We start from the raw sequence: 13,076 nt of genomic DNA, 5'->3' as shown, positions 1-13,076 counted from the left end.
TCAGCGATGTCTTCACTGGTAACCAGGGTAAACATCGGGTTACTAAGCGCAGGGCCGTGCTTAGTAACCCGATGTTTACCCTGGTTACCAGAGTAAATGTAAAAAAAACCAAACACTACATACTTACATCCCGGTGTCTGTCGCGCGTCCCCCGGCGTTCTGCTTCCCTGCACTGTGTCAGCGCCGGCCGGCCGTAAAGCAAAGCACAGCGGTGACGTCACCGCTCTGCTTTAGGGCCGGCGCTTACAGTGCAGGGAAGCAGAACGCCGGGGGAATGCGACAGGCACCGGAATGTAAGTATGCGGCCCTGCGCTTAGTAACCCGATGTTTACCCTGGTTACCCGGGGACTTCGGCATCGTTGGTCGCTGGAGAGCTGTCTGTGTGACAGCTCTCCAGCGACCACACAGCGACGCTGCAGCGATCGACATCGTTGTCTAGATCGCTGCAGCGTCGCTAAATGTGAAGGTACCCTTACTGTTTTTTTGGAACTCATGGTGATTTGGTTATCTGTAAGACTGCAGATGAGGGACTGCGCAATAACCCACTCTCATTAGATTGCTGTGGGATGAAGTGTAACATGAAGCTAGTCCTGCTATTACTTCTTCCGAAATATATCTATGTGGAACACCATTTTAAAAGCTTGCCTTAGTTCTCTATTCCTCAGACTATAAATTATAGGATTTAATAAAGGAATAATGATTACATAAATGAGAGTGATAATCTTGTTGATTTCTAATGAAAATGTAGAAGTAGGACGCATGTACATGCTTAAGGTTGTCCCGTAAAATATTACCACAATTATTAGGTGAGAAGAACAGGTGGAAAAGGCCTTAGATCTTCCTTCTGTAGACTTAATTTTCAAGATGGAATTAATAATAAAAACATAAGAGGTCAAAGTAAGCATAAAAGGACCAAATCCTAAAAATGCTCCTTCAACATACGTAATCCTTTCTATACTTTGAGTTTCAGAGCAAGACATTTTTAGTAGAGCAGTTAAGTCACAAAAGAAATGATTAAGTCTTTTAGATTTGCAGTAGCACGCCCGGAGGATAAACCAGGCATGAGGAAACGTATCCATAAAACCAAGTAACCAACAACCAGCAGCAAAAACAGCACAAAATCTCTTGTTCATGATGAGGTTGTAATGTAGCGGGTCACAGATGGCTACATAGCGATCATATGCCATTGCGGAGAGCAGGAAAAATTCCGAGCTTGTGAAAGCAAGGAAACAATACATTTGTATGGCACAAACTGTTAGGGTTATAGCCCTGATGTTCAATAAGATAGATATGATGATCCAAGGCATGGTGACTGAAATAAAGCAAATGTCAGCAGCTGACATGTTCATAAGAAAGAAAAACATAGGTTTCTGGAGATGGTGACAAGAACACCCAAGACTAATTATCAGCATATTGGCCATAATGATCTGCAGGTAGGCCACAGAAAATAACGTGATGAAGATGAGCTTGTATCCACAGTAATAGCTGAATCCCAAAATGACTAACGCATTTGCACAAGTTCCATTTCCGCCATTTTCATCAGTGCTAGGTATTTCAGTAGTTTCTTATAAATGAAAAAGATATGAAAATGATTATGTTCTAACGTTATCCTTAAAGATTTTATATTTAGATTATGTAGTTATTGAGATTGTCCAGTTTAGACAATCCAGGAATTGTGATTAAAAGGAATTAGGGGATTCTTCTTTTGAGGCCAACATGTACCATAGTATTACATGGCAGCTATTCAACTGGCTGTCCAACTATCGCATACCCAAATGACAGCTCATTTGGGTTCTAATTGGAAGCCCTGATTAACTGTTAGAGACTTCCTTGTGAAATTCTATAATAATGAGCAAAAAAAGTCAGACTATAAGAATACTACTGCATAAAAATGCATAATATACAAAGGAATTTTTATCAATATTATCAAACTTGTTTAGAGATACTTGAAGTGCCTACAAGTTGCAAGATGAGCAGTAGATGAGTTTCAAGAAATAGAGAACAGTGAATGAAATGCCCTAATGCCCTAATATCTAAAGCATATTAAAACCACAGAAATGAGTATGAGTTAGTATAAGTGCAATGTGTTGGAGCACGTTCACACTGTGGCCATTTAACAGACAAAACCTAAGAGAAAAACAAAATGAGCATATACCCCATAGTAACTAAATAAGAAAATAGTAATATTTCATATAAATAACATAGGGTACTTAGTTAACGCTATTTTGATAAAAAAAATCATAAAAAACATTTCACCGCGACAAGGTGTACCCAATTGGAGCGATTCTATCTCCAGTATTAGAACCTCACTTTGTTCCAGCTGACCTCAAAATAAATGGGCACAGAGCAGGGCCCATGCCCGACTGTTCAGACTCCTACCCATGGAAAGCTATATGAGATACCGAGCTCAAGATTTGGGAGTCACACGGCTGATTGTACAAAGTATAAGAAAAGACTACATAAAAACAAAAAAAGAGCCGCAATATGAGTGGATATATTTGCAATGTGTAACAGCACATTCTACACTGTGGCCATTTAACAGGCAAAACCTAAGATAAAAACGAAATGAGTGTATACCATGTAGCAAGTAAATAAGTAAGCATTCCTTTGGTAGCTTCTTGTACTATGTATAAACAGGGCCGTGTCCCCCTTTCTGAGCTAGGTATTTCCTCTATATAGTTTCCCTTGGGCAGGCGTCTGAACAGTCGGGATAGGGGCTTGCTCTGCCCCATCTACATTGAGGTGAGGATGGCTGACATAAGGTGAGGTTTTAACATCAGAGATAAGACCATCCTGAATGGATGGCTTTTATGCTTTTTTAACAAAATAATGTTAACTAAGTACCCTATGTTACTTACATGTACTATTACTACTTAATTACTTATCGCATTTTATGAACTATAAGACACACTTTTTTCCTCCAAAAATGTGGAGGAAAATGGGTGGGGCGTCTTATAGTCCAGATGTACCGGGTCTGGCTCCCATGGATGTGGAATGCAGTGAATATTCATTCTCTTTAGTAGCGGCACAAGTGACCGCCGACAGCTGCAGGAAGTCTCCGGCTAAAACTGTGCTCACTATTAAAGATCAATGAATACTCACTGCCCTCCACGCATACAGTCCCAGTATGCAGAGCAGTGAGTATTCCAGCAGCTGCCCTTCGGCTTGCAAGCAGCGCATGACGTCCCTACCATTCGGTGTTTACAAGCATAAAGCAGCTACTGGCATCGGAACAATATGCTGTGAGGGAGCGCAGGGAAGATAAGTGTAATGGTTTGTTTTTTTAAATGTTTTTGGATGGGGTCATGCATACCAGGAACGGTATGGGGGCCAATCATACACATTAACCCCTTAATGACCCTAGCTTTTTTCGGTTTTGCCTTTTCCTTTTTTGCTCCCCTTCTTCCCAGAGCCATAACTTTGTTATTTTTCCATCAATATGGCCATGTAAGGGCTTATTTTTTGCTGGATGAGTTGCACTTTTGAACGGCATCATTTGTTTTTGCATGTGGAGGACTTAAAAACAGGAAAAAAATTCCAAGTGTGGTGAAATTGCAAAAAAAGTGCAATCTCACACTTGTTTTTTGTTTGGCTTTCTTGCTAGCTTTACTACATGCAAAAAATGACCTGATATTATGATTCTCCAGGTCACTACGAGTTCATAGACTCCAAACATGCCTAGATTCTTTTTTATCTATGTGGAGAAAAATAATTCCAAATTTTGTTAAAGAAAACAAAAATGCTCCATTTTCCGATACCTGTAGCGTCTCCATTTTTCATGATCTGAAGTTGGGTAAGGGCTTATTTTTTGCGTGTTGAACTGATATTTTTAATGATACCATTTTGGGGCAGATATATTCTTTTGATTGCCCGTTATTGCATTTTAATGCAATGTTGCAGTGACCAAAAAACTTAATTCTGGCGTTTTGACTTTTTTCTCACTAGGCCGTTAAGCGATCAGGTTAATCCTTTTTTTTATTGATAGATAAGGCGATTCTGAACCCGGCGATACCAAATATGTGTAGGTTTGATTTTTTTTATTGTTTTGTTTTGAATGGGGCGAAAGGGGGGTGATTTAAACTTTTCTATCTTTTTCATATTAAAACTTTTTTTATATTGGCATGCTTCAATAGCCTCTATTGGAGGCTAGAAGCTGCCATAACTCGATCACCTCTGCTACATAGGAGCGATGCTCAAATTGCTCCTATGTAGCTGAATTACAGCATTGCTATGAGCGCCGTCCACAGGGTGGCGCTCATAGTAATCCGGCATCAACAACCATAGAGGTGTGCAGGAGACCTCTGGTTATTATGCCGATGCGCTGATGACCACCGATCATATGACAGGGGTCAGCGGAGTGTGTATTTCTTGCCCAATGGCTGTTCAAAACAGATGACATGTCCTGGCTTTGATTGCGGGCTTACCGCCGGAGCCCGCATCAAAGCGAGGGTTCTCTCCTTGGACGTACTATTCTGTCCAAGGACAGAAAGGCATTAAGGATGGGGCCCTGCATTCCAGGATAGGGATGGAGCCATGCATACTAGGATAAGATGGGGGCCCTGTATACCAGGATAGGGATGAGGGTGACCATTCCTGCCAGGATGGGGATGAGGGCCATGCATACCAGGTTAGGGATAAGGGGACATGTACACCAGATTAGGGATGAGGGATGCATACATACCAGGATAGGTATGAGGGGGCCATGCATACCAGGATAGGGATGAGGGGGCCATGTGTATCAGGATGGGGATGAGGGGACCATATATACCAGGATAGGGGATATTAAGTAAAGAATTGACCACAATTTTTGCTTCAATTTTTTTTTCCTAATTTCCTCCTCTAAAACCTAGGTGTGTCTTATGGTCCTGTGAGTCTTATAGTCCAAAAAATACAGTATTTATTTACTTACTGCAGGGTATTTGCTAATTTTGTTATAATCCTAGTAGTAGTCTAATGTATAGACATATGATAACATGCCATTGTGGCTTTTTACATTAGCTAAGATTATAAGAAGCATGCAAACACATTTTGGAGAACATTTTAGATCTATTTTACTCTAAATAGGATTACCTAGGTTGATAACACATATGAAGGAAATGCACATGGCTAATCCTAAAGTTCTCAGGTTTGCCAGAATTTAAATTGTAGATATGTCTCCTAGGGGTGGGGATGGAAATGAAGTGCTATAGAAATGTGAAGCTAAATGGATCTTGAGAACCAATAAGGATTATTGGAGCATATTTTTATGATTAATATTCTGCTATATGTACTTATTTGTTATATGCTATTTTTCCTCCAAATCAATCATTAGGGAAACAGATTAGTTAAAGGGAACCTGTCACCCCCAAAATTGAAGGTGAGCTAAGCCCACCGGCATCAGGGGCTTATCTATAGCATTCTGTAATGCTGTAGATAAGCCCCCGATGTATCCTGAAAGATGAGAAAAAGAGGTTAGATTATACTCACCCAGGGGTGGTCCTGGTACAGTTCTGGTCCGATGGGCGTAGCGGTCCGGTCCGGGGCCTCCCATCTTCTTACGATGATGTCCTCTTCTTGTCTTCATGCTGCAGCTCCAGCACAGGCCTACTTTGTCTGCCCTGTTGAGTGCAGAGCAAAGTACTGCAGTGCGCAGGTGCTGGGCCTCTCTGACCTTTCCCGGCGGCTTTAAGTGTCAACATGCACCATGTTTCCAGATTGGCAGGTTCTTTCAATATAATGATGATGCAGATATAATTACATAAAGTCACTCAGGAGATGCCAGTTTAAACTCCGGATCCTTGCCCTGCCAAGCCGCTTTCTACTGTTTTTCTTATAACGTACTAAAGAAAAGTTTTTTAGATGATGAGTGCCTTCTCTACCTTGCAAATTTTCAATATCCTACATGTTTTTTCATGAGAATCAGTGCACCACCGTTTTTCCTTCCTTTCCCTATACACAATGACCACTACCACCAGCTCCTTTGGGATTAGCAGTGCCAATATGCTTTGAGTTTTTATTTTTTAACCTCTGCATAATTTTTGACTATATATGCCAATTGGTAACAGGCAGCAAGACATGGTCAACTACATCTTGCTGCCCGCTTCAACTTGGCGTATATGACCAAAAATTATACACACGGTGACTCCATTTGCACCATTATAGTCTATGGTCCTGTCAGCACACATTGCCGAATTCCGTTTTGTGGAGGTGCAGACATTAGCCCCCACAAAACTTCTGATTGTAAGGCCAAACTATATGTGAGCATAGTCTAAGCCTTTTAGGGCAATCCTGGCTCTACTGCAGTAATGGTGATATTCTCATGTAGGTGAAATGGTCTTTTTTGGACAAAACATTGGTACCCACTAGTCGGCAGGCAACGATAACACAGTGCAGGACAGGTCTGAGCCTTTAAGTATGTTCAGTCCTCTCACATTTAGCCAGGCTACTGGGAAGATGGCATGGCTTTCCTGAGTACAAAGTCAGAGCAATTTAGACTAAACTTTGCCAGCTATAAAATCTTTACTTCCCTTCTGTAATTAACCTGTTAAATCAAGAGGAAAAGTTTGGGCATGTGACAATTCCCCCAGAATCATTATGAGTCTTTATTATAGACCATAGGCGCTATGTGTGCCACAATATTAGCTATCATATTCTCTAATAGATGCAATACTTGTACAAACATGTGTAAAGAAGGCAAAAAAACAGGCTTTATTTCAATAAAAACAGTTAGACGTATCAACAATAGTAAGACATCACAACAAAAAAAACACAAAAGACAATTCATTCTAGAGCCCCCCCCCAAAAAAAAAAAAAAAAATCACTTTTGCCCCAGTTAGATATATATGACAAATACTAATCATATTACCTTCACACATTCCTTTAGCATCCGGTTATGATTTTCAGAAGACAACCTAATTTATAGCTAAGCAAGTCCCCTCTGAATTAATATTTCTACTTTGTTGGTGTCTCTGTTGGAAAACTACACACAAGTAAATGAGAAAAGCAAACAAACAGAAACTTTAAAAAAAACTTAAAATCTCAAAGGGATTTTTAAGTTTTTGGTATATACTATATAAGATTCTTTATTGTAAACCTTTCTTATATATTTGGTGTTTTCAATACCTTTCTATTACTATTGTTCTCATTGTTTCTTTTATAGTGACCAACTGGTCTTTGCTACTCCAGATCACCCTAACAAGACGGACAACATATACAGTACAGTAAAACATGAATTTTGTAAAATATTCTCTATTATAACTAGATTGTAGAAGACTCTTCAGTACTGCTCTGAACAATAAGAATTAAGTGTACATAGAGTCAGCTTCTTTACCTTAGTGCTAGACAAGGTTTATACTGGTCAATTACTTTAAAAAAGATGAAAGAGCACTGAGGAATTACGTTTTTTTCTATCAAATCTTGGCAAAATAATATATAAAGACATGCATTACCACTATCCCATCTCTAGGGGGCAGTTAAAGACTTACTGAAAACATTTTTTTTTATCATAGCAAAATTAGGTCAAATTATCTGGTGGAATGTGTGGGATACTGATACAATATACAATATATACAATATATGTATATATATAGTCCAAAAAGGATTTGCAATGTATGAGTTTAGCATGCATGATCGATATTTATAAGTGGACACACAACCTCTCATTCAACATCTACTTTTGAATATACTGTACCTACATATAACATACATTCTAGAATATCACATAGATTATGACTTGTTTTTAGATAGAATAAACTGCTACTAGTAATTAATGAAAATAGGTTATACTTCAGTTATATTATACTGGGTGGGCCATTTATATGGATACACCTAAATAAAATGGGAATGATTGGTGATGTCAACTTCCTGTTTGTGGCACATTAGTATATGGGAGGAGGAGGAAAACTTTTCAAAATGTGTGGTGACCATGCCGGCCATTTTGAAGTCGGCCATTCTGGATCCAACTTTATTTTTCCAATGGGAAGAGGGTCATGTGACACATCAAACGTATTGAGAATTTCGCAAGAAAAACAATGGTGTGTTTGGTTTTAACATAACTTTTTTCATGAGTTATTTACAAGTTTATGATCACTTATAAAATGTGTTCAAAGTGCTGCCCATTGTGTTGGATTGTCAATGCAACCCTCTTCTCCCACTCTTGACACACTGATAGCAACACCGCAGAAGACATGTTAGCACAGGCTGTTGTTTCAGATGCTGCACATCTCATATCTTCACAGCATGGACAATTGCCTTCAGATTACCTCAGCATCTGAAACAATGGATACAGGAAGCCTGTGCTAGCATTTCTGGTTTAGCTTTTATACTATGTCATATGGCAAGGCTCCATAGTGACTTTTAGGATTGCTACTTCCAATAGGTGGCACAAGAGTTCAAGTATTCTTTTTCTTTGAAATGACAATTTTCATATTTAGTCCAACATGTAATGGAAGAAATGTATCTCCATGTGTAAACATTAAGTTCCTGCCTCTGGATTGTGCAAAAGATGTATTCTCTAAGTGCCATGCCTGCTATCTGATGTATATACGTTTCACCAGTTTGCTTAGTAAAGAAAAATAATTTTCTGCACTCTGGTCTGCCTCATACAACTCTATGGACTGCCATATCAAGCAGCAGCATGCAGTCTGCATTGGTGTGTCGTTAAGGTAATAGCATACACACCCAGTCAGGATCCCTATTTATCTTCATTGTCCAGGGACACGGAATTGACCATCAGCTAGAAGGTCCGCCAGCGTTACAGTTAGCATAGTTGGCACAATTGCGTCTTGCAGAGGAGAAATGTGGGAACACTGGTAGCATATTGTAAAAGGAAGTGCCTCAGAATGTGCATGTACAGTATGTATATATATATATACATATATTTATATATATATATATATATATATATATATATATATATACGGTGAGTACGGAAAGTATTCAGACCCCTTTGAAATTTTCACTCTTTGTTTCATTGCAGCCATTTGGTAAATCTCAAAAAGTTCATTTTTTTCACATTAATGTACAATCTGCACTTCATATTGACTGGAAAAAAAAAGAATTGTAGAAATTTTTGCAAATTTAATAAAAAGAAAAGCTGAAATATCACATGGTCATAAGTATTCAGACCCTTTGCTGAGACACTCGTATTTAAGTCACATGCTGTCTATTTCTTTGTGATCCTCCTTGAGATGGTTCTACTCTTTCAATGGAGCCAAGCTGTGTTTAAATAAACTGATAGGAATTGATTTGGAAAGGCACACACCTGTCTATATAAGACCTCACAGCTCACAGTGCATGTTAGACCGTGTGAGAATCATGAGGTCAAAGGATCTGGCCCAGGAGCTCAGAGACAGAATTGGGGCAAGGCACAGATCTGGCCAAGGTTACAACAGAATTTATGCAGTACTCAAGGTTCCTAAGAGCACAGTGGCCTCCATAATCCTTAAATAGAAGAAGTTTGGGACCACTAGAAGTCTTCCTAGACCTGGCCATCCGGCCAAACTGAGCAATTGTGGAAGAAGAACCTTGGTGAGAGAGGTAAAGAAGAACCCCAAGATCACTGTGGCTGAGCTCCAGAGATGCAGTAGGGAGATGGGAGAAAGTTCTACAAAGTCAACTATCTCTGCAGCCCTCCACCAGTCTGACCTTTAAGGCTGAATGGCCCGATTGAAGCCTCTCCTCAGTGCAAGACATATGAAAGCCCACATAGAGTTTGCTAAAAAACACATGAAGGACTCCCAGACTATGAGAAATAAGATTCTCTGATTTGATGAGACGAAGATAGACCTTTCTGGTGATAATTCTAAGCAGTATGTGTGGAGAAAACCAGGCACTGGTCATCATCTACCCAATACAATCCCAACAGTGAAAGATGGTGGAGGCAGCATCAGGCTATGGAGTTGTTTTTCAGCTACAGGGACAGGACAACCAGTTGTCATTGAAGGAAACATGAATGCGGCCAAGTACAGAGATATCCTGGATGAAAACCTCTTCCAGAGTGCTTTAGACCTTAGACTTGGCCAAAGGCTCACCTTCCAACAAGACAATGACCCTAAGCGCACAGCTACAATAACAAAGGAGTGGCTTCAGAACAACTCTGTGACCATTCTTGACTGGCCCAGCCAACCCAATTGAGTATCTCTGGAGAGACCTGAAAATGGCTGTCCACCAACGTTCACCATCCAACCTGTCTGCAAGGAAAAATGGCAGAGGATCCCCAAATCCATTATGAAAAACTGTTGGATCATTCCCAAAAACACTACTGGCTGTACTAGCTCAAAATAGTGCTTCTACTCAATACTGAGCAAAGGGTCTGAATACTTATGACCATGTGATATTTCAGCTTTTTTTTTTAATAAATTTGCAAAAATTGCTACACTTGGTTTTTTCAGTCAAAATGGGGTACAGAGTGTACATTAATGAGAAAAAAGGATATTTTTTGAATTTACTAAATGGCTGCAATGAAACAAAAAGTGACAAATTTAAAGGGGCCTGATTACTTTCCATCCCCACTGTATCTTATAAAAAATCTGCTTCTTTCTATGCAAGAATTGATCAGTCATTATCAAAATTCTCAAGGTAAAATCTGTATTCATTGAAGACAGGCTTTCCCATTATTGAGACAGGAGATGGCTGCTACTACAGATAAGATTCTATAAAAACAGAGAAACAGGCAAAGGTTCTTACCTGTCTAGGCCTCAAATCAAGTGCACTATCATGGTGCAGCGGGCCCAAGTAAAGATGGCGACTACGCAGGTGCGGTAAGACCAAATGATAAGATTCTATGTGGACGGGTGGAGTGAGGAGAAAGAACTGGAATTTAGTTTGACACTGAACTCACAGCTATCACTGAAGGTCTTGCATGTGCCCATGCCACCAGCTCCTCTTCCTGAAGGATACCATATTGATACCCTTCTGGTATTCAATACAACCAAAAAGCAATACTAAAGTATCACAGATTGTATCATTGGACCTGTTCTCCCACTCCTTGTGATCCATATGCCAACAAAGCGGGAGTTGGGACACAGTCACTGTCTACTAGCGACTTTAACAGATTGCCAAGGTGAAGGTTGTGAAGATGTTCATAAAGAGTAGATAGTTGTAGACTGCTTGATCACAAACACATTCTGCCAACTTCGCTCTTCCTATAAAAAGCCGTACCTCTAGGCTGCTGCATAGCTCAGAACTTGGCTGCAGGTTAGTTCTCTCTCTGCAGCATCGAGACTGACCATGCAGTGTTTGGCATACTTGTCAATTTTTTTCTTTTATTCTCTACTACCCTTGCTATCCATTGGCCAATCTGACATTCTGCCTCCTACTTCTCCCCTACAGCTGATGCTTTTCGTGCATCTGTAATGCTATGCCACATGGCCTGCTCAGCTATTGCAACCAGTGCTATATCCTCTTGCGACATGGCAGCTATTTGTGCTACCACTTGGTTAGTGTTTATTGATACTTCTGCAAAGTCTCTTGGACCTTCTGTTTCCTTTTATTACTCAGATTCAATCTCCACTTCCATGGTGTGTCTTTCAGGAGTAACCTCTTCATGGTGGCATGGCAATTGTTGGCTACTTCCTTGCAGGCTTACATTACAGGCATAAAGCCCCAAACTGCTCCTGGAGCTTCTCCACTGCAGAAAGATCACACTCCTCACTGTACACTCCATTTTATGTGATGATTTCAGGAGCTTTGGTGACACGCTGATGCTCACAGATTTACTGAATGGACATTGATGCTGCTCCAACCAAATTTGGACTGATAGCTCACTAACCCCACCCCGGTGTGCAGAACTTTCCTTTTTTTCATGCCACACTCTGGTGCTGACCTCTTATGATGGGTTGGACTTCTTCAGGACTTTTTACTTGTCTTCTCAATTGCTCAGGCTACACTTTGGGCTACTCTGTGTAGTTTCTTCCCACAAAAAATCTCATCTTTTTTGTCACTGCAATTTTTTGCTTAGTTTACAAGCCATCAATTCTATCTGCAACACACATTTAATCCCATAGCATACAGGGCTTTTGATCCTACCAATTATATTATCTCTAAATATGGGGTAAGGTTCCTCTTGGTCAAGTGTCGGCTTCAACCTCTCAATACCAGTGATAAGCATGTCATGTGCTCATCTGCTACCCTCACCCTATCTATACTGCTTCATTGTGGGCTGGTGGAGCGGCCTGAGGATTGTTATGGTAAAAGTCGCAAACTTGAAATCAGGAGAAGCCATTATAGTAAAAAATCGGATTCCATTTACTGTCATTTTAAAGATAAATAGCCATAATGGACATCAGCCATAATGCTTGATACTTCTCACATTTGACATTAGCAGAGATTTCAGCTTTATGGTTAGACGTGGTGACACAGACCAGCAAGATGATAACCTCACACCTGCCTTCATAAAGCTAACGGGCTCTCAAGATTGATGCTGGAAAAGACCAGTAGCATGTATCTTAGATATGTTGTGGACGTTTCATGTCCATTACTGGAACACTATGTGGCACTTTGTGTCATAGGTATTATGTTTCTGTATTCTTTAACAATTCTGTGGCACTTTTTGTAAAGACGCTGTCTGTGTGACACTTACCATATGAACTGTGTCTTAAAAGTTGGATTTTTGTGAACAAGTTTTTACAATTACTGTAATTTCAAAATTTGATAAATGCTAAATCAATATGAAGAGCTTCAACAAAAAGCAGAATGGAAAATTAAGGAACAGAAATATGTATGCTTATATCTCTCTTGGATTATATCAATTTATAGCATTAACTCTTCCTCGCTGGTGGACACAGACTGAAAAGTGCCCCTATGCAGGTACATTATATTGACCCTTTACAGTCCAGAGGCTCATTATAATGCAAAATTTCACCTGCTTTGAGGGTGAAAAGGTGGAAGTGGGCCCCCTTATCTCTGGGGCCATTGCATCAATGATACGCCTGACACTGCCTTTCCTAAAATTCCCTTTTCCTCTATTAAAAAAATATAAAAATTATTTTAATTTACGATCAAGCAACTGCGACAAAATTTTCATTGTCAGTGTAGAGCTAAATGCTTTCAATAATACTGTAGTTTAAAAAGTGTTTTTTTTTTTGCTGCAGGTGTTA

General features: G+C 39.8%; 1 protein-coding gene across 1 annotated transcript; it reads right to left on the bottom strand.

Moving 5' to 3' along the window:
* Positions 1 to 596: 596 nt before the first annotated feature.
* Positions 597 to 12,088, bottom strand: LOC143766485 (olfactory receptor 5V1-like). Its single transcript, XM_077254199.1, has 2 exons — positions 12,007 to 12,088; positions 597 to 1,564 (listed from the first exon to the last, which is right to left on the bottom strand). The coding sequence occupies exons 1-2, from the start codon at positions 12,086 to 12,088 to the stop codon at positions 597 to 599; spliced, it is 1,050 nt and encodes a 349-aa protein (XP_077110314.1).
* Positions 12,089 to 13,076: the final 988 nt, after the last annotated feature.

Source organism: Ranitomeya variabilis, chromosome 4 (genome assembly GCF_051348905.1).
Source record: "Ranitomeya variabilis isolate aRanVar5 chromosome 4, aRanVar5.hap1, whole genome shotgun sequence".
NCBI classification, from domain to species: Eukaryota; Metazoa; Chordata; class Amphibia; order Anura; family Dendrobatidae; genus Ranitomeya; species Ranitomeya variabilis.
Note: the sequence above shows the minus strand (reverse complement) of the source record. Positions and strands in the feature narration are given on the sequence as shown.